Source organism: Aotus nancymaae, unplaced genomic scaffold (assembly GCF_030222135.1).
Source record: "Aotus nancymaae isolate 86718 unplaced genomic scaffold, 86718_ANA_hifiasm-v0.15.2.pri h1tg000046l, whole genome shotgun sequence".
NCBI classification, from domain to species: Eukaryota; Metazoa; Chordata; class Mammalia; order Primates; family Aotidae; genus Aotus; species Aotus nancymaae.
This window is the reverse complement of record NW_026988460.1, coordinates 23,800,914-23,822,048: the sequence shown is the minus strand read 5'-3', so window position 1 is coordinate 23,822,048 and position 21,135 is coordinate 23,800,914. Positions and strand designations below refer to the sequence as shown.

At 50.4% G+C, this 21,135-nt stretch overlaps 1 protein-coding gene across 1 annotated transcript in view; it reads left to right on the top strand.

Annotated features, from left to right (window-relative positions):
• Positions 1-6,082, top strand: part of IQSEC1 (IQ motif and Sec7 domain ArfGEF 1) — a 397,024-nt gene extending 390,942 nt beyond the window's left edge. Inside the window, 3 exon segments of the mRNA XM_064362059.1 lie at positions 489-538; positions 1,769-1,942; positions 1,944-6,082. Of these exon segments, the coding sequence (XP_064218129.1) occupies positions 489-538; positions 1,769-1,942; positions 1,944-2,312 (593 nt within the window). The 3' untranslated portion in view covers positions 2,313-6,082.
• The last annotated feature ends 15,053 nt before the right edge of the window (positions 6,083-21,135 follow it).

Genomic DNA, 21,135 nt, shown 5'->3' with positions numbered 1-21,135 from the left:
ATATATGTGTGTGTGAGGATATACACATATATACGGCAGCCACTGAAGGTGAGCGTGCAGGACCTGCCATGCTGTTTTCGGCTATGCGGAAGCTGCCTGCACCCCTCCCCATTCACCAGAGTCGGGGTGAACACACGAATTGAGGGCATCGGGCCCACCTATACATATGCCTCCTCCTCAGGGCCCCTCTCAACAGACTGCTGGTCCAGGAGAAGGTGTCTAAAACTGGGGCTAGTTTAAAAATAAATTTTTTTTTTTTTTGCTTTTTGAAAACTTCATTTTTTAAATTCATTCCTGCACTGCTGCTGGCTGCCCCACTGAGCCCCTCCTCTGACCCCTCACACCTGGCTCCTGCGGGCAGATGGGCCCGGCACCTGCGCCTGCTCCTGGTAAGGGTGCGGGCTCCGTGGCAACAGCGTGGTGCCAGGCAGGCAGTGCCCCCGGCCTCGTGTCCCCGTCTAACTTCTGGTATTGCATGTTCTGGGCAGGGAAGCGAGGGCGTCGCAGCAGTGCGGGATCGCTAGAGAGCAATGTGGAAGTAAGTAGGAAGCGCCTCCGTCCAGCTGGCTGTCCTGTGTCGCCTTCCCCAGTCCTCGGTTCATATCTGTTGTCTTGTTTTTTTGTTTTGTTTGGTTTGGTTTTTTTTTTTTGCTCTTCCTTCCCCTACTGCACAGAGGTGCAGACACCCCTTCCCCGCCCCTGCCTGCCTGGGACCCTGTGCATGTCAGCTTCTCCTCCATGCCTAGAAACATCCATGCCTCTCACCGCTTGTTTTGGACTGAACAGTGGGGGTGGTTCTGGATTTTGTGTTTTGGTTTCTGCTTAACCCCGTCACCTGTGGTCCCTAAGCATGGTTGACCATCCCCAGCTTCCAGTGCCCCCACCCAGGCCACCCCGCTCCCACTCACCCTCCACACTCACTGTTGGATGTTTTTGCTGAACCCTTGACTTCCACACCCGCCCATCCCCATCGCTTTCTTCTTGGAGTTTGATTGCTGTGTGTCTGCGGCAGGACACCATGGAATTGCTTAGCTTGTGGGAGGTGGAGTGTCTTGAGAGAAAGAGAAATTCATTGTGGATTTCATGATATTTCACTCATCCTCCGGCCATCTCTGTATTACTGTTCACATCTCTACCTCAGCTTGCAGATCTTTTTCTGTTTCCTTCTTTTTCCTTGTTTGGTTTGCAGTAGGCAGCTGCAGTGAAATTGCCTAGGCAGCCCATGCCCCCAGAGGACAAGGTTTCTGAGCCCCACTATCCCTGTCACCACCTCCCTGGAGGCCTGAGGACCCACATGGGCAGAGCACATGCCCTGAGCCCAGTTGAGCTGCCCCAGGAGAGCTGAGGGCCTGTTTCTGCAGGAGCGGGGCTCCTCTTCCAGGCACACCAGCCCCTCTACACTCGCCACACACAGCGCACAGACACCCCAACCCAGGGGTTCCTATCTGAAACCTCAGGCTGCTGCCAGGGCCAAAGTGCTTGTCAGAACGAGACCGGAAGTCCTCATTGTGCTGCGGCGGTCAGAGAGGCAGGCCCCTCCCCTGCCCTCACCCCCAACTTTGGTCAAGGCCAGTCACCCCCAGCTGCCCTGCACTGTAGTGAGAGGAAGTGGGGCCCAGTCCAGCCTCACTTAGCCCTGCCTTCTGGCCAGTGAGTTGAACTAAGGCTTAGCAATCAGTGGGTGAATTTTTACATTTAAAAAAAAAATCATTCTGACCTAAGTGCTTGAAGATCTTTTAATTTTGATTTCTATGAATTTCCTTTTTAGGGGTCCATCATTAGCAGTCCTCACATGCGCCGGAGAGCTACATCAACACGAGAGTGTCCATCTCGCCCACACCAGACTATGCCCAACTCATCTTCCCTCCTGGGCTCCTTATTCGGGAGCAAGAGAGGGAAGCCCCCTCCCCAGGCCCACCTGCCCTCAGCCCCAGCCCCGCCACCCCCCCCACCCACCGGTGGTCCTGCCCCACCTGCAGCACTCCGTGGCTGGCCACCACCCGGGGCCCCCTGAGGGGCTGCCGCAGGCCCCTGTGCATGGGCATCACACCCAGTACTGCCACATGCAGCAGAACCCACCCCCCTACCACCACCACCACCACCACCACCCACCCCAGCACATCCAGCATGCACACCAGTACCACCACGGCCCCCACGGGGGGCATCTAGCCTATGGGGCCCACGCCCACGGTCATCCACCGCTGCCCTCGGCCCACATGGGGCACGCAGCGCACCACCACGGGCAGCCCCCTGCCCCGCCGCCCCCCACCAGCAGCAAGGCCAAACCCAGCGGCATCAGCACAATTGTGTAGACAGCCTGGGCGGGGGTCCCAGGCTCCCTGAAACAGCTGCACACCACACAGGGCACGCCAGGGGGCTGCCAGCCGCACACCAAACCCGGGGCACTTCTGTTGCCATCTCTCCCCTCTGCCCCTCACGGCCCAGCCGGAGCCCCAGGAGCCCACAGGGCTGGTGTTGTGTGGAACAAAGGTCCAGATTTCATTTAGCGTTGGCACCCTGGTCCCCGCTCACCTCAGTCTGAGGGATGGGTGGGACTCAGCCACCATCAGCCTTGAAACGGTGCCACCAGCCAAGTAGATGTTGAACTGCCTCCCCCACTCCAGCTCTGAGCTCCCTGCGCCCTAATTTACATGCATATGAAAACCCAACCTAGAAAACGAAGACACGAGATACAAAAACAGAGACAAAACAAACCCCAAAACTTGCTGCATTATTGCTCTTTTATTGACAATGGGCAAAAAATTAAGTAGACCTGATATGGTTGATGAAAATACGTAAGTAAACTTTATATAATATAAATATATAAATATATAAATATATATATATATATACTGTATAGGTAGTACTTGTGTGTGAAAGGCAGGCATTTCAGTCCACAACATTAGCAATACCCACCTTACAAGGAGCTCCACGTACCTAATAGGAAGACAGTACCTTAGTTGGGTGTGTGAGACAGTAGACCAAACCCTAAGTGATAGGAACAAATTCAGATACTTCATATTTTCATACAGAGAAAGAAGTCCCTCTAGGACTGGCTAAAATCTTTACACAATCATTACTAACTGTGCCAAGTAACATAGCATCTAACTGTTTAAAAAGTCCAGTATTGCTTTGTATAAATCCTTATTTTATTAACAGAATACTATCATAAATAGTCAGTATTATAATGCTCTGTTATTTCAGGTAAGCAACTAGCTAAACTGCAGTACACTCTACAGTAGCAACTCAGGACAGCTGGTGACAAGCTGGTTGTCTTAGGACATTGGTTACACAGATTCTTAGACACTTTAATGGCTGCGATAACTGTGAATCTCCATGATCCATGTTTCCTTTATGTGCATATGATTTAATGCACACTCATTCAGAGTCCTCCGAGAGGGGCACCCATACACAGCAGAAGTGTTCATCTCCAACCTGAAAGTGACCAGCTCTCATCCTCGTCTCCCCAACACCATAACTTCCTCATCCCGCCTCCAACCCACACCAGGCCGAAGCCCTCAGAGAGTGTCTCCACCAGGGACCACTCTCGAACCTGAAGGTTGACTTTAGCGTTTAGCAACCCAGGGCGGTGTGTGTGTTTCCTGTTTTGTTTTCTGAGTGGTAGCAGTGATCATCGTAATTCCATGTAGCCATGTGCTAGCAGAACCCCTGTGTCATCACCGTGGCCCGTGTGACCCCAGCCGACGAGTGCCCGGCGGAGCCCCTGCTGCCTTCCCATGGTACAGTGAGCTGCCAGGGCATCACATGACTCAGCTGTGCTCTTGTCGCTTCTGTGTTGTGGTGACACCATGCGCTCCCCGGGGCCAGACGCTGCACGCAGCGGGTCTGTGCCCGAGTTACCCACGGGCCATACTTTGTAGTTTCAGCGTTTCGAGCCACTGCAGCCGTCAGTGCTGTGCTCCTAAACCATGGGACCCGAGGACTGCCCCCCCGGCGCCTGCCCAGGCGGAGGCCCTTTCAGAAAGGGTGAAGCTCACGCCTGACTCTGCGGGCCGTGGGGCCACATGCTCGGTGGACGGCGTGGTGAGCCGTGGCCAGACGGCAGGAGGAGAGGGGAGAGCCCCCTCCAGCTATGTGTCACCTTGGCTGGCTGGCTGGCCAGGGTTTTGCCGATTTCCCTCCTCATATCCCTCCCCTCGGTCATATCATTGAGATCACCGTACCAGCAAATCTGCAAACCAAGCACTTTGTTAATCTCCACAGAGAGCAAATACAGCAATCTAGTTTCGCCTTTTTAAAAATAAGTGTGACTTTAACCCCTGTGCCCTCCCATCGATGTGGCATTTCTTTCTTTGGTGTCTGCTCAGAAAGAAACAGCATGGGAGCATGTGATTGGGTCCGGCTGGGCTGCGGGGGAAGCGCCCTGGTGTCCCCGACTCCTCAATTCTTGGGTCTTCCTTAAAAGCCAGGCTCCCCAAAGCACTCTTTGTCTTGCGGTTTCAAGGAGGTTGTTCTGACCTGGAAGCGTTAAACTGCTGCATGTCATCCGGCGGCAGCTGTGAGGCTGCGCTCTACGTATTGTACATTTGCAAAATGTATTGGTCGTTGAAGTAAAGTGATCACATATTGAGTATGTCAGCTTTTCTCACCCTCTTCTGTGCCGAGGGGAGAGTCTCACTGTAACCTTTAGGTTGTTCCAGAAAAGATTCAGGCCGTTTGGCGCAGAATTGCTCTTTCTGAAGGGCAGCGCTAACGAATAGGAACAGACAGTAAATCCCAGGAGGGGCTTTCCCTCTCCCTCTCCCTTGCCATCCCTCAAGCCCCATGGCCTCAGGCTGCCAGCCTCTGGCACTGTCCTGGGTGTGTACTGGAGCCATGCTGGGCAGCAGGCCTGGGCCTCGCCTAAGGAGCTGCTAGAACCCACTGAGCCCCTCTCGGGGTTTCGAGCTGCACTCAGTGTGTTCCTTCAGGCCAGTGAGGTTTCATCCTGTTATATTTGCAAGCTTATGAAAAGTTTGTGGAAGATACATTGTTGGTGGCTTCCAGAGGCTGGTGGCATGCTGCCCACATCTTGTTTGGGAATCCAAAGCATTCAGTGAACTGGTGTTTCCATGTGTCTTTCATGGGAATGTCCCCTCTAGATTCCCACCTGTCACAGCTATAGCTTCGGGGTCCTGGCATCACATCCCCTAGGAGGGGAGGTAGGGGAGGCCAAGGGCCCCAGGATGTCTGCCTGGTCCCTTCTAACTGTGAGGATGCCCTGGGCACACCTTTCTCAAGTCACACAAACTATTACAGTTACATACAGAATTGCTGACAGGAGCAGGAGACCCTGAGGGGAGCAGCTGGCAATGTGACAAAAGTCTTTTCTGGGACAACAATCAAATCATGTATTTGTATTTTTTTAAGTTTACCAATGAATTGTACAACAATGTAAAAATAAAGTTCATCCTAATATGATGTGCACATCTTGCTTAAAAATGTCTTCAACACCCAGTGTAGAGTGATCTTTCCCTCACACACTGCATGCGGCAGGAGTCTCTTGTTTTTCTTAACAATGAGCTGAAAAGACAGCAGACGTTCACAGCTGATGCTGGGTGTTAACTCAGCTCCACGGGAAGCTCTGTGCCCGCAGGTAAGCACGCACGTCTTACAGTTCTTGTAAAATATCATCACTCTTCCTGCCTGAGAAACGAGTGCACTTGTATTTTATATAACAACAGTAGTCAAGGCAGCATTGCAGCACTGAGCAGTGTGCAGTGGGGGTGCTGAGCACAGGACGAGCAGGAGGAGGCCTGCCCTCCCCTCAGGCGCATCCGCGTCACCCTTCTGTGTGCAGTCACGTTCAGACTGCGTACAGCATGAGTCTCCTCTTGGGAGATGTCTTTTGCCTCCGAGTTGTTTTAAGCAATTAGAATCAAGTTCTGAATCCTCAGACTGTTCAGAGACTTCAAGGGACATCTCCCTCACAAGAAGCCTGGCACCCACTGTGTACCTTTGGAAGGAAAGGAGTGCGTTTGTTTTCATCTGCATTCTGTTTGTCAGTGGTAACAGACTCTATCGATGTAAAACCATGGCTGTGATCATGTGGGGAATTCAAATAAATCCTTTGAAACTCTCAGATTCTCACTTCTTCTGAAAAGTCCAGAATTCGCCCTGTTGGCCAGGCCCAGATCGCCAGCTGATGAGTTTAACCGTTCCTTGTCATGACTCTGGGCACTCACTTCCCTTAAAGACATTGGACTGACTTGACTTTGAGGACAGGGACACAATTTAAAATAAAGGGACACATCTTGACCAATAGAAGATTTTAAAGGTGTTTATAATTTCTAGCAACTTTCAACAAATGATGGTCTTTTCATGGATTAGCGGGGATGAATTCTATTAACTGTTGAGGTACACTGGGAATGACTTAGGGAAAAACAAAATACCCAGTGGCCTAGTCCCCAGTAAAGGTGGATGATGATATGAGGTCAGAGCAGTCTGCTGTTCCATGTTGGCTGATGTCGTTTGCAAAAGCCTAGATGGTAAAGTTATTCTCCTGGAAGGAAGAGGCCTGTGAGGATGCGATTGTCCCGGCCAAAGGTAGTTGCTGAGAACACCACCTTAAATTTCAGTGCATGGCATAAGATGAACTGGCACATCTAACTAGTGCAAAACAAAAAAGTTAATTCTAGTGACCAAAATGAGCTCTGGCCCTCCCTCCATACAGAATTGCATTCTGATTGAAAGATGTTCTCACGTGGGCCCCCCCTTCCAGTCTCATTCATAGCCCCTGCTGGCTCATCCAGACTGAAACCAGGAAACCAGCCATTTGGGTGCACACACACACTGCTGCCTTGCACAATTCCTGTCTCTGCAACTGGGAGTCCATCCCTTTTACAGACCATTCAAGGGCTCTTCAAGAGAAGCTGGTTACAAAAATCCCCTGAAATGCCCAATTCTGCCTCAGGGTTTGATTTTTACGACACAGATCTGCAGCCCACGAGCTGCTGGAGGTGGGTGAGCTACGCCAGGGCTCCGAGGCTGTGATCTGGGGACTGTGTGTGTCTCTCCTGCCTGGAGATTGTGAGCTCCATGATCTGCCTCTGTGTGTCCAGTGACAGCCCAAGACTGGGCTTATCAGCATGCATCTGAAAATGAATGGATAGTTGGAAGAAGCAGGGGCTCAGGTCACACCACCACCAGCAGCTGGTCTTGGAGGGTACAAATCATTGTTGTTATTAAAAAATGTATGGAAACCAGTTTGCTCATCCCCCCCGCCCACTTCCCTTGACACTGAGAAGTGTGGCTGGGAAACACCTGACTTAGACCTTGAGAGTGTGTTTCCTCCTCCCTGGCTGCACATGACTTCTGTGCCACTGAATCCCAGAAACATGTTTAGTTCCTGCTTCACCTGACCCCTCAGCAGCTGTGACTCTGATGGTGCCCGCCTTCTTAAAACACTGGTTCCCGGGCACCTCTGAGCCATGTGCCCTTCCTGCTCTCTGGCAACTCCTTCACAGTCTCCTGTGCAGGCCTGTCCTCCTCCACAGAGCTCGTGTATGGCTTAGGTCAAGCCCAAGCCCTCTTCCTCACTGTCCCCTCTCCTGAGGCACCTCACACAAGCCCCCAGTCTCCGTCCACCTTCTGCATGCCTCTGGCTTCCACATGTCACCTCCAGCTCAGACCTCTACTCTGAGCACCCATGTACCCTTGGTGTTTCTGACAGCCCCGCAAGCCCTCCATGGCCAGGTTCTCCATCGTATAGCCGCATGCAGCAGAATGGTCCTCTCCTTTTCCCTGTCTTGGTGAATGACATCACCATTGACTTGTTTAAACCGGAACCTAGGGTTGCTTGTGACCCTCTCCCTCGTGTCTCATCCGTCTGTCCCCAAACCCTCTTGATTTGTGCCTCCTGCTTCTGGAATCCATCCGAGTCTCTTCATACCTCACCCCACTGCAGGTTCTCATGTCTCTCTCCTGGACTACAGCTCCCTGCCTTGGCGCTGGCCTTCCTGGGGGGACCCGGTCTATTCCTTAGGTGGCATCAGAGCCTTTTTTTTTTTTAGACAAGGTCTTGCTCTGTTGCTGAAGCTGGAGTGTGGTGGTACAGTCACAGCTCACTGCAGCCTTGACCTCCTGTGATCCTCCCACCTCAGCCTCCTGAGTAGTTGTGACTACTGGGGTGCACCACCATACATGATGAGAGTTTTTTTGTGTTTGTAGAGATGGGGGTCTCACTATGTTGCCCAAGCTGATCTCAAACTCCTGGACTCAAGCAATCCTCCCACCTTGGCCTCCCAAAGTGCTGAGATGACAGCCGTGAGCCACTGTGCCCAGCTGCCTAGACACGGAGTCATTTTTTTAAGGTGCTCCTGCTTAAAGCCCTATCGGTGATTTCCTGTTGCCCTTAAGGAGGAATGAAATCTCATCCCTCACATGGTCCCTGCCTGCCCCCAACAGTCACATTCCCCTCACATTCCAGCCATACCAGCCTTGATTGTTTTGTTACTGTTCATGCATGTCCTTTGACAGTAAAGGTCAAAAAGTCAAGACAGTGTCTGTCTTTGAACATGCCGTAGTCTCAATGTGGAACACCAAGTAGATTTCCCAAGTGGATGCTGCGGGAGCACAGCAGGAAATATGCTACAACGCATGATGCCACGTGGTGGCAACATGAGATCAGGGCCCAGGAACGGGGGTGGAGCCTGTGCTGGCGGGGCCTTGGGGCCCAGTGGCACTCCTTGTTAAATAAGTAAAAATTGGGGCAGTGGTCAGAGGCATTTAGACATTGTGTTTTAACTTACGTCAAGTGTCTTTTAACACATAGTAAATCTAGTGATTATAGATTGATGAAAAACAGGAAAAAAATGTCCTCACAATCTCACTACCTCACATCACATGTAATGGAGTATGTGGCTGACTGTTCTTCCATCGTCCCTCCACACGTATTTCTCAGTCACCTAGTTTACATCTCTGAAGGGCTTCCAAAGGGTGGTGTCATTGTTACTTGGTGCCCCATGTGGAAAGTGTCATCGGTCACACACCTCTAGGGAACAATGCATTGCACGCAGTTCAGTGCATTTCTTTCTGCTGGGCCTTTTAGAGCCTTTGGAAGAGATGCTGTGTGTATATGAATGAATTTCTGAATGATGCAGTTCAGTAACAGTGTGTGTGTAAATGCTATTCATTTTCCTTAATCTATTGTGAGGCAGTGGAAGACTCAACAATGTATAATGTCGCATGACATTCCACCTTACGGATGCCCCATAACATGTTCAGCCATGCAGATAGTGTTGTGTTGGTGAACAAGGATCAAACAGAAAGAAATAATCAAGTTTCTGACAGAGTTGGTGATTCCAGCGAGGGCTGGGGCCTGGAGAGGGGGACACCATGGTTTGACCTCAGTGCTAAGTTCCCGGGATGACCATGGATCCCGTTTTGGTGCTGCTGGAGGCCAGGTGTCCCCTGAGATGCCTCTTAGCTCACTCAGTGCATTCAGTTCAGTGCCCACTTTTCAAGACACCCCATCTCACCGCTCAGCCCAGAGAAAGCCTGTGATAAGATTTGGGGGCTGCTGATGGCAGGCATGGGGCAAAGGCCACCCACCCTCATTTCTAACATGGAGCTTCAGAACTTTCAAGGCCCTCAGGGAAAGCTTTCTTCCTTGTCTATTATTCCTACCACACCCACACCCCCATCTCCACATTCAAGTGTTCCATTAAATCTGAAAGGTAGGACCTAAAGCACTTAGTCATTCTCCATGTAGTTAATAGGGAAGAACACATTCTAAAAAATACCAGGCCGGGCGCGGTGGCTCAAGCCTGTAATCCCAGCACTTTGGGAGGCCGAGGCGGGTGGATCACGAGGTCAAGAGATCGAGACCATCCTGGTCAACATGGTGAAACCCCGTCTCTACTAATACAAAAAATTAGCTGGGCACGGTGGCGCGTGCCTGTAATCCCAGCTACTCAGGAGGCTGAGGCAGGAGAATTGCCTGAACCCAGGAGGCGGAGGTTGCGGTGAGCCGAGATGGCACCATTGCACTCCAGCCTGTGTATCAAGAGCGAAACTCCGTCCCAAAAAAAAAAAAAAAAAATACCAGAGGATAATACCTGAATTGGAATCTCTTCTCACATCCTCTGAGAACTTTTCAAAGAACGAGTATGGGTCAGGTGCAGTGACTCACGCCTGTAATCTCAGCCCAGGCAATATAGTGAGACCCCCATCTCTACAACATCAAAACATTAACCGGGCACCGTCACGCATGTCTGTGTTTCCAGCTGCTCTGGAGGCTGAGGTAGGAGGATTGCTTTAGCCAGTGAATTCAAGGCTACGTGAGCCAACATCACCCCACTGCACTCCAGCCTGGGCCACAGAGCAAGACCATGTCTCCAAAACAAAGAAACAGAGTCACCTATAGCTGTCAGATCTACACTGTGTTTGGGAGAGAGCAAAAACCACGAAATTCACTTAAAGGTCAGTGGAAAAATAAACATCTTAGAGCAGCAGAGTTGACGTAGAATCACTTGCCAGGGTGGGGTACAGGGGCAGGGGTGATGCACAGCGGGAGGGGATGAGGGGGTCCCCATGGAGGTCCTGGGTAGGGTGCAGGGGTGGGCTGTGCACAGCTGGAGGGGGTTGGGGGTCCCAGTGAAGGTCCTGGGTAAAGGGCAGGGGTGGGGGGTGTACAGCTGAAGGGGTTTGGGGGGGCCCCCGTGGAGGTCCTGGGTAGAGGGCATGGGTAGGAGGGTGCACAGCAGGAGGGGGTGGGGAGTCCCTGTGGAAGTCCTGGGTGGGGTGCAGGGGTGGGGGTTACACAGCCAGAGGGGGTGTGGGGTCCCCATGGAGGTCCTGGGTAGGGTGCAGGGGTGGGGTGTGCACAGCTGGAGGGGGTTGGGGGTCCCAGTGGAGGTCCTGGGTAAAGGGCAGGGGTGGGGGGTGTACAGCTGAAGGGGTTTGGGGGGTCCCCGTGGAGGTCCTGGGTAGAGGGCATGGGTGGGAGGGTGCACAGCAGGAGGGGGTAGGGAGTCCCTGTGGATGTCCTGGGTGGGGTGCAGGGGTGGGGGTTACACAGCCAGAGGGGGTGTGGGGTCCCTGTGGATGTCCTGGGTGGGGTCCAGGGGTGGGGGTTACACAGCCAGAGGGGGTGTGGGGTCCCTGTGGAAGTCGTGGGTGGGGTGCAGGGGTGGGGGTTACACAGCCAGAGGGGATGTGGGGTCTCTGTGGAGGTCCTGGGTGGGGTGCAGGGGCCAGGAGGATGCACAGCGGGAGGGGATTGGGGGGTCCCTGTGGAGATCCTGGGAGGGTGCCGGGGCAGGCAGTGGGGGGTGCCCAGAAGGAGGAAATGGGGTGTTCCCTGTGGAGGTGAATTGCATGGAGCAGGAGGAGGTAGCCGCCCTGAGAGGAGAAAGATGATCTGCTAAGCAAGAGCTACAGGAAGTGCCCAGGACAGGCCGTGGGGTCAGAGGCACCTCGGAAGGGTGTCTGGGAGCCTTGGTGATGAAGGGCAAGAAGGAAGCAGCTAAAGAGGGGCCTCAATCACAGAGACGCCGTCAAATTATGGGAATTGCAATTCACCTTAGCAGCGAAGGAGGGCGTGATTGCACCACCAAACCCAGAAAACCACCCGCATGTTTAAAAACGGGAAGAGAAAGGGAAAGGCAGAGTCAGCTGCTGCACTGTTAGCAGGTGAGAGTCGGGTGATTTTATTGCAGCTGACAGTGCTCAATAATAGCACAAGGCCAGTTAGGAAAAGCAGGCACTGTGGGCAATAGCAGAAGGCGCCGTTAGCAAGACAGCCCTTGTGACGGGTCATTTTAGCAGTCAGCTTGACTAGGCTAAGTGATGTCCAGGGAGCAGGGAGAGCATGACTTCTCGCATTTCTGTGGGGGTTTCTGGAAGAGATAAGCACTTGATCCAGTGAACTGACAGGGCCACCTGCACCAGTGTGATTGGCCTGCTCCAATCTGCTGAGGCCCAGGTGCACCAAACAGGCAGGAAGGGCAATTTGTGCTCTGCTTGACCTGGGACATCCACCTTCTCCTGCCCTTGCATGTGAGAACTCCAGGTGCTTGGGCCTCTGGACTCTGTGTATTAAACCAGAAGCCCCCAGGTTCTTAGGCCTGTGGCCTGGGACTGAGAGGACACCACCAGCTCTTCTGGTTCTTAGGCCTTTAGAGTGGTTTGAATTGCATCACGGGCTCTCCAGGTCTCTAGCTTGCCGCTGGCATATCCTGGGGCTTCCTGGCCTCCAGAAGGGCATGAACCAATCAATTCCCATAATAAATGTCCGTGTGAGTGTGTGAGAGTGTGTGTGTGTGTGTGTGTGTGTCCTATTTGTTCAGTGTCTCTGGAGAACACTGACTAATACAGCTCTAGAACAAAAATACAGGCTTCCTAAATACGGAAAAAAAATAACCAAGCTAAAAAGGGGAGTGGAACAGACCACAGTCTTCAGAATTAAAGGCACTTGAGGACATCATACCCCACACAGTGAATTCACAACAGCAAACAACCTTCCAGAACAAACCAAAAACGCCAGCTACATCAAAACGCAAGTGTGGCTGGCTCTCCTGCTAAGAGAAAAGGCTTTGAAGACCTTGTATCCATCAGCTACCGCCACCCTAGTTCTGTGCAGTAACCCCAAAGCATGCAGGAAACAGCCACTGATTTCTCAGCCCACATCTGCAGATGCATGGGGTTCCCCTGGTCTAGAACTGGGTCAGTCTGAGCCGTAGGGGATCTAGGCCTGCTACACATGTCTCTCATTCTCCTGACCCCACCGGTCAAGGCCTGTCTTGGTCATGTAGGCTGGAGTGCAGGAGCGTGAGCCTGGCCCTGAGCACGCTGCACACCTTTGCTCATGCCAGGCACACCACAACCCCGTTGACGACTTTGCTCCACGCCCAGCCCAACGTCAAAGGGTGGGGAAGCATTCCCTGCCTTGAAGGGAGTCATGACTAGGTATGGACTATGCATTCCATCAATCCCAGACCACAAAGCAAAACCCACAAACTCTCTGCCAATACACTACACCTAAGACAAAAATTCAGAAAGGCTCAATGCTGCCCATAAAGACATGCACGGAGGGGTACGAGCTAATGAAGCCCAGTAAGTTACAGTCTTGATATCTGACAGGGTAGATCAGCCTTAAAAACAAGGTGCAAGAGAAAGTGACTTGATAACGCTAGAAGCTGCTATTCCTAATGAAGACATGACAGGAATATCTATGCACCACATAAGACAACAGTAGCCTTCAAAACGCCAAAACTACAGGATAGAAAGGAAGAAATAAAAACACATTCGTAAATGTTAACATGCCACTCTGAATCCAAGACAGGTTAAGAGGCCAAATGATGATCTAGAAGCCCTCAGTTTCTTATGGATGTGATACCAAGCATTGAGCTTCAATAACAGAGAAAACACCTTTCCACGCTCCCTTGGAACTTTTGTGGAAACTAGCCACCTATTAAAGCACAAAGGAAACTTCAATAATTCCACAAGGCAGAGTAAACACACTCTCTACTCACAGTACAGTAAAACCAGAAATTAAAGACTCAAAAATTCCCTGCTGGAAATGTTATTCACTCTATTAAATTACTCTTGGGTCAGAGGACAAATACAAACCACAACCATAGAATTTGTTTAAAAATGGTGACACCTTATATCAGAATCCATGATGCCATTAAAGCAATGACACAAAGAAAATTACATCCAAAATGAAAAAGAAACATCAGATGCAAAATTAGGAAAATTAAACAAAGGAGAAACAAGTGCAAAATAACAAGCAAGGCTGGGTGTGGCGGCTCATGCCTGTAATCCCAGCATTTTGGGAGGCCGAGCCGGGCAGATTACTTGAGGCCAGGAGTTCGAGAACAGCCTGGCCAACATGGGAAAACCCCGTTTCTACTAAAAGTACAAAAATTAGTCGGATGTGATGGCGCACACCTGTGATCTCAGCTGCTTGGGAGGCTGAGGCAGAAGAATTGCTAGAACCCTGGGGGCGGAGGTTGCAGTGAGCCAAGATTGTGCCACTGCATGGCAGCCTGGGCAGTAGAGTGAAATCCTGTCTCAAAAAAAAAAAAAAAAAAGCAAAAATTAGACCAGGCTGAAATCCTTTTGAGCAACTGCTACACCAGCTCCGAGGTCAGAGTCTTTGGTGCCTCGGAGGTTCTGGAGAACTTGAAGGTGAGTGGAATCTGCATCAGGCCAGGCCAGAGTTGCGGGCGTCAGGAGGGACCTGGAGGAAGAGGGAATGTGGCGTGGATGTCCTGGACCAGGTGTCTTTAAAATTAAACCTTACAATTAGAATTTTTAAATCAAAAATACTCTTTTCCTTTTCCATGGCACTGTTGCCGTCTCTCAGGCCATGTGATTGTATTAATTGTTCTGACCTGTGCTGGTCTTCCCCAGCTACAAGTTAAGCTTGTGGGGGCAGCACTGAGAACACAGAGAAGGTGCCAGTGAGCGTGTGGTGTGTGGCGTGGAAGAATTCAGTGCAGAAGCATCCGCCACGGAGCAGGGAGGAAAGCCCTAATCCCTGCCGGGCAAGTCCCCTCTCTCCAGGCCTCACTTTCCCCATGACTAAGTAGAGGGGTGAATGATCCCTCAGGCCCGGAGCCTGGCAGGCTGGCAAGAGTTCTGGAGTGAGAGAACGCAGAAGTTCCTCGGCTTTTCCGCCTGCCCTTCCTCCTGCCTCGCTGCAGCCAGCGTGGCCACCTGCCCTCAAGCAGAGAATGCTCAGCACCACTGATGAGGGAGGAGGGCCAGCCCACTGGAGGCTGCTGGAGACCAGCCGTGAGCAGAGCTCGGCTGCTGCCTTGGAGAGCTGGTGCTTGGTGATACTTCATGTGGTTTAGCATTTTTTTAAGCAGCACTTGATTAGAATTGAATGAGCTTGAATTTGATTCTGACAACATTCATAATGATTTGTCCTTCTTTCAAAAAACACCCTGAGCATGGACAGGGCTTCCCGACTTTGCAGAGTGCACGCCGTCCATGAGGAGTGCCCAGGTATCATTACCTGCCCAGGAGGTGTGACCTGGGCAGCGGTCCCCACCTGTACCCTTTCGGCCCCAAGATGGAAGCCCAGCATGTCAGGCTGAAAGAGATGGGCCACGCAGAGCAGCCCTCTTGCCTGGAGGTCCCTCCCGCCTGGGGCTCCACTCAGTGATCCCTCCACTCCGCAGAATGTGCGCCCCCAGCTCTGATGTTTCTCTCAAGTGAAATTCAGGTTCCCAAAGGAGAAGTCTCTTAGGTGGCCCAGCTTTATCACATACACAATCGGCCCAGCCGGCAGCCCTGAGCTTCTGCCTGCTACCCTGACCTTCTCCAGCCCTGAGACTAACCAAACCTTTTACCTCTTTTGCTACCTCTTTCCTCTCTGATCTCACCTCCCAGATAAAACTCTTGAGATTTTTACTGGAATTCCTGTTTTTCTTCAAGCTCATTGTTTTTTTTTCTCATCGATTGCAATTATGTTGTGGCTGTTGAATTAGTCTGCTCAGGCTGCGTTAACAAAACCCCACAGCCAGGGCGGCTCCAGCAACAGATGTTTTGTTTCCTCACAGTTCTGGAGGCTGAAAGTCTGTGAGCAAGATGCTGGCACATTTGGTTTTTGGTGAGGGCGCTCTTCCGGGCTCACAGACTGCTGTCTTCTCACTGTGACCTCCCATGCCTTTTCTGCTGTGTGCCCAGAGAGCAGACACACGAGCAAGGTGTCTCTGGTGTCACCTCTTTTTTTTTTTTTTTTTTTTTTTGAGATGGAGTCTTGCTCTGTTGCCCAAGCTGGAGTGCAGTGGTGTGATCTCAGCTCACTGCAACCTCTGCCTCCATGGTTCTAGCAATTCTACCTCAGCCTCCCGAGTAGCTGGGATTACAGGTGCCTGCCACCACGCCTGGCTAATTTTTTTGTATTTGTATTAGAGACAAGGTTTCGCCATGTTGGCCAGGCTGGTCCCAAATTCTTGACCTCAGGTGATCTACCTACCTCAGCCTCTCAAAGTGCTGTGATTATAGGCATGAGCTACCACTGTCTAGCCTGGTGTCACCTTTTCTTATAAGGACATGAATTCTCTCAGATCAGGGCCCCACCCTGTGACCTCATTTAACCTTCATTCCTTCCTTACTCCAAATACAGCCACCCAAAGGGTTAGGGCTTCCTCACAGGAATTTTGGAAGAACACAAGTATTCCACCTGTGATACTGGTGTCAACTTTTAGGTCTTCTTTCAGTTCCTTCAGTAAGATTAATTGGTTTATTTTTTAGAGACAGGGTCTTGCTCTGTCACTAGGCTGATAGTCAGTGGTGCAGTCATCACTCACTGCAGACACAAACTTTTGGGCTTAAGCGATCTTACCATCATAGCCTCCTAAGTAGCTGGGACTACAGGCACACTCAGGCTATAATTGATTTATATAGGATCCTTCGCCTTTCATATTACATATTCCTAGGTACTGGTGAGAATGCAAAACACTGCTATTCATAACAGCTAAAAAGCAGAAACAACTCACATGTCCATCAACTGATAAGTGAATAAACAAAAGGTTTATCCATGCATTCGAATATTATTCAGCTCTAAGAAGGAATAACATAGTGACACATGCTGCAACATGAGTGTTAGGTGAAGGAAGCCAGTTGCAAGAGACTGCATGTTGTATGATTCCATTTCAGTGAGATGTTCAGGCTGAGTGCACTGGCTCATGCCTGAAACTACAGCACTTCCAGAGGCTGAGGCAGAAGGATCGCTTGAAACCGGGAGTTTGAGACTAGCTTGGGCAACATAGCAAGGCCCGGTCTCTACTAAAAGCTAAAAATTAGCTGGGAGTGGCAGTGTGAGCTTCCAGTCCCAGCTACTTGGGAGGATCCTGTGAGCTCAGGAGTTAGAGGCTGCAGTGAGCTGTGATCATGCCACTACACTCCCGCCTGGGCAACAGAGAGAGAACCTGTCTCAAAAGGAAAAAGAAAACATTATTCTAAGGGAAAGAAGCCTGACACAGGAGGACAAATATTGTATCACTCCACTCTTACGAAGTACCTAGAACAGGAAAATTCATAGAGACGAAAATAGAACAGAGTGGGGTCAGGGGGAATGGAGAATTACTCTTTAAGGGGCATACAATGTCTGGTGGGGATGATGGAAAAGCTCTGGAAATAAATAGTTGGTGACGTTTGCACAACATTGTGGATATAGTTAATAATCTGAGATGGACACGTAAAATGGTACATTTTATGTATGTTTAATAGTTTTTTAATAATAAAAAATAGGAAACTGCTGAGTGAAAAAAAGTCAAAAATCAATGAATGCCTAAAGCCCATGAACTTAAAAATGAGGCTTTGCTTCACAAAAACCCCAGCTGCCTCGCATGTGCCCCCTTCCCATGTGTCTCTGCGCCCCAAGTTGTCAGCCCTTTTGCTGTCAGACGCTCTCCCAGTGACCGTGCTGGCTTTGGGGGCTCACCCAGCACAGAAGGCAGAGGGATAGAAACCTGGGACTCCTCCCAGGCTGAGAGCTCGAATTCTGGTGCTGGGCCTCCTGAGTTTCTGGAACTCCAGGCTATGAATCAGGGTGGGGTCCAGAGATTTTTACTCAGTTTGCGGAGACATGTGAGTTAGGACTCATTTCTTGGCCCATAAGGCTGTGTAAGCGTCCTCTGGCAACTCCGCTGGCTTTGCTGCTGAAGGAAGCTGTAGGTATAGAATGCAGAAAAGACCCCCAGGCATCCTCCCTCCCAGTGGAGCAGGGACCTGGAAGGTCAGTGTCCTTTCCTTTCCTCCCAGCCTCAGTCACTCTCACCCCTGTGGCCAGTATGGAAACTGGGATTCTGGGAAGCTTGCCCCAGGCACCTTTGACTCTACAAGTAGGCCCCAGAGCTGCCCAGGCAACACCTCCAGGAGTCAGGAAACTCAATGGAGAGCTGGAGCTTTAAGAAAACTTCATGCCTAGGCCCCACCTCAGCACCATGGAGTTCCTTGGTCTGGGAGAAGCACCGGTGTGTTGAAGGCTCACCTGATGATTTGAGTGTGTGGATGCTTCTGGATGCTCTCTGCAGAGGCCTTGGCCCAGGACTTCTGCAGAACCAGGCAAGGAGCCTGCAGTTCCCGCCTTCCACCACCCACAGCCCTGGACAATGACAGGCTGGGCAAGAGAGACACATATTGGTGGGCACAAAAGATCTGTTTCTGTTCCTGCTCCGGGTATTTCTGTGTAGGAAAAGAAATGCCTTCTTTCTTCATTAAGACCCAAAGCCAGCAGAACCGCTCATCCGCCTGGCCCTTCTAGTATATTTGTGAATATGGTTTCTGGAGGAAGTTGTAGTTCTACTGTCATGTCTGGAGGCAGGCAGGGCTGAGGTCTGGAGGAGGCACGGGGTCCCAGGAAGGATGGACCCTGAGCTGCTGTGTCTATGTGGGGTGCTGGGTTGTGGACAGAGGCAGGTTGCTAGTTTGCACATAGACCAGCCCGAGGAGGCCTGAGAAGGAACTGCAGCCTTTCCAGGCTGCATTTGGGAACCTACTGCTAAGTGTGGCAGGCCTGTGGCAATTACCAGGAGCTGGCCCTGCAAGTCAGGCTGTGACCATGCTGCTCCAATCATTTGCTCTCTGGGTTCTGTGGTGCTAGGAGGAGCCTTCTGGATGCTTCCTTCCAGGCCTGGCACAGAAAGTCAAGGGAAGAAGAGCGTGCCCTGGTGGCCAGCCTGGCAGTGGTGAGTGGCTCCAGTGGGGAGAGGCCCAGGGACCAGGGCTAGGTTCCAGGATCAGTTTGGCAAAGGATCTCTGGCCAGCTGCTGCCCTCAGAAACCAGTTATGAAGGAAAACCAGGTCAAGAAACTGATGCCTGCCCCACAGGAGCTCACAAACTCAGGACCAAACAGGCCGGGAATGGGGAGAGACCTCTGTGGCACTTGGGGCTGCAGCCACAGACAGAGACCATGTCTATGGGGCGTGCAGTGGAGCCTTGCCATGGTCACGGGCAGCACAGGCGGGAAACAGCATCGGTCACAGGCGGCCTGCAGGCCAGCCCTGAGCTGCAGGTGGGTTTCATTTTATGTTCTACAGTTTTTCTTTAATCTGAAGTTTTATGACTCCAGTGTTTAACATACACACACAAACACACACGTGTGAGATCACATACAAAAATGCTGATTCCCGTGTCTCTTCAAAATGTCTTACAGCCCCAGGTCCCCATTCTGCTTGCTGTGGCAGCTGGAAGCACAGGTGCTCCCTGGTAGGGCCACCGTATCCTCCAGTGCCTGCCCCTCACCTCATGCCTCTCAGGCAGATTTGGATCAGGTGCCTGGACAGGTAGGCCTGCAATCCTGTGGCCCCTGGGAGAGATATAATAAATGCTGTTGGCTTTTGATTTGCTTTTCTTTTTGCAGAAGGGGTTTTCTTGGGACAAAATTTGAATGGAAAAGCATCCCAGACAGAGGTAAGTGTTGGAAGTAAATGCTTATTCTCCTGTGTTGCCAAGAAGAATTAGCACTCAGACTACAATTTTTCTTAGCAAGGCAATGTTACTTTCTGCAGAAAGGACACTACTTGCTAGCAGTCTTGCCACAAGAGTGCAACGAACAAAGGAAAGAGGAAATATTTATCTTTTATGCAGCTGAGTCCTGATTGCTGTGTCCTGCAACTATTGGCTGGAGCTGACCCTCACAGTCTAAATTAGACCTGACTGGCTAACACCTTTAAACTTTCTTAAATAGGCAAGGGGCAGGGAAGAACAAAGAAAGGAAGAAGTTAGAAAAGACCTACCTAAATAAGGAAAGGCAGGTGTTACAAATTAAGACATGCCTGGGCCTGCCTGGGCATTTCTGCTAAGATACAAACGGAGTCATGCTTCTTAATGCTAGAGAGCAGGGAGATAGAATATGCGTCATTTGAGGAGTAACTTTGCTACATCCTTCCATTTCCTTCTCTTGTTTTTATTCTTTCTTCCTTAAACTTCAACATATCTCTGCTTCTTAATTCTACTTGGTCTAGAAGTAGGAGTTTATCTGCGTAGGGATGGGGAGGGTTATAAAACAATTTAGTGACAGTAATAGAAATAAGTTTTGTACAAAACTTCAGAGACAGGGAATAACACAGCATCTTACAAGAATAAGTACACTGATTATAAGAGCAAGTGAGGTATGAATTGAGGTCATAATTCTTTTCTACCTGCCAACCTACTTTTCTATGATATTAGTGAAAGAGTCATTTATCTTAGGATTCTTGGGTAGTTCATTAGATAAAGCTGTTAAACTTTGTAATGCTTTTGTTATAGTTCTATTGGGAGCAGTATTCTTAGGGATAAAAGTGCAGCATTGAGTTCTAATCATGACACAAACACCACCTTTCTCCGCTAATATCATATCTAAGGCTATTCTATTTTATTAGGCCATTTGACTGGTGGGTCTTAATTGTTCAGCTATTCTGATGGCATCTCTAGTTAACAAAATGTGGCTGATTATAATAAATGTAGTTTATCTAGTCTACATTTTTATTCATAGTTACTTACTAGAACAAGGCAGATTCGAACACTGCAGCTATTTGATTACGTGCTTTGAATTCATCTGGCGCTTCTCGTGGGACCTCAAATTCTGTTCTAGTTACTTGGGAGTGTAGACTTTTACTAGACTACTTTTCCTGGGCTAGCGGTTTTATAGTACTACTATGCATTTGCTCAGGGATGACTAAGGGCAGACTGATCGTAAGTTCTTGGAAGGGCTTGAGCTCTTTGTATCCTCGTATGTTTTCGAGAAATGCCAAATGTTCTCCTTGCCATGAGAGACATGAAGTAAACTTGGCATTGAGAGGTGGAAGCTGAATTGCTTTCAGGGGCTGACTTGCAGGGTGTTGAACTTTGGGAAACAGCAGAGAAAGAGCTTGGCACGATCGATTATCTCAGGCTGCGGGATTTTGGAAAAGAACTACGATACAGTCCATGCCTGGTCAACAAAGAGACCATCTACATGAAAAGGGGACAGTCTGGCCTGTGGCCTGCTATGCACACAAGCAGAACAGTCGCTTTTTTCAAGGTGCGGACGGAATATTTCTTCTAGGCAGGCATTTGCATCTTGGTGTCTTGTTTCAGCGGCTAAGGTCTACTTTAGATCATTCGCTTTTACAACACATACTTTCGTTTTATCATTAAGGACAGGAATAACCGGTGCCGGATTTAAAACTGAGCCTACTGGGGGTGGAGAA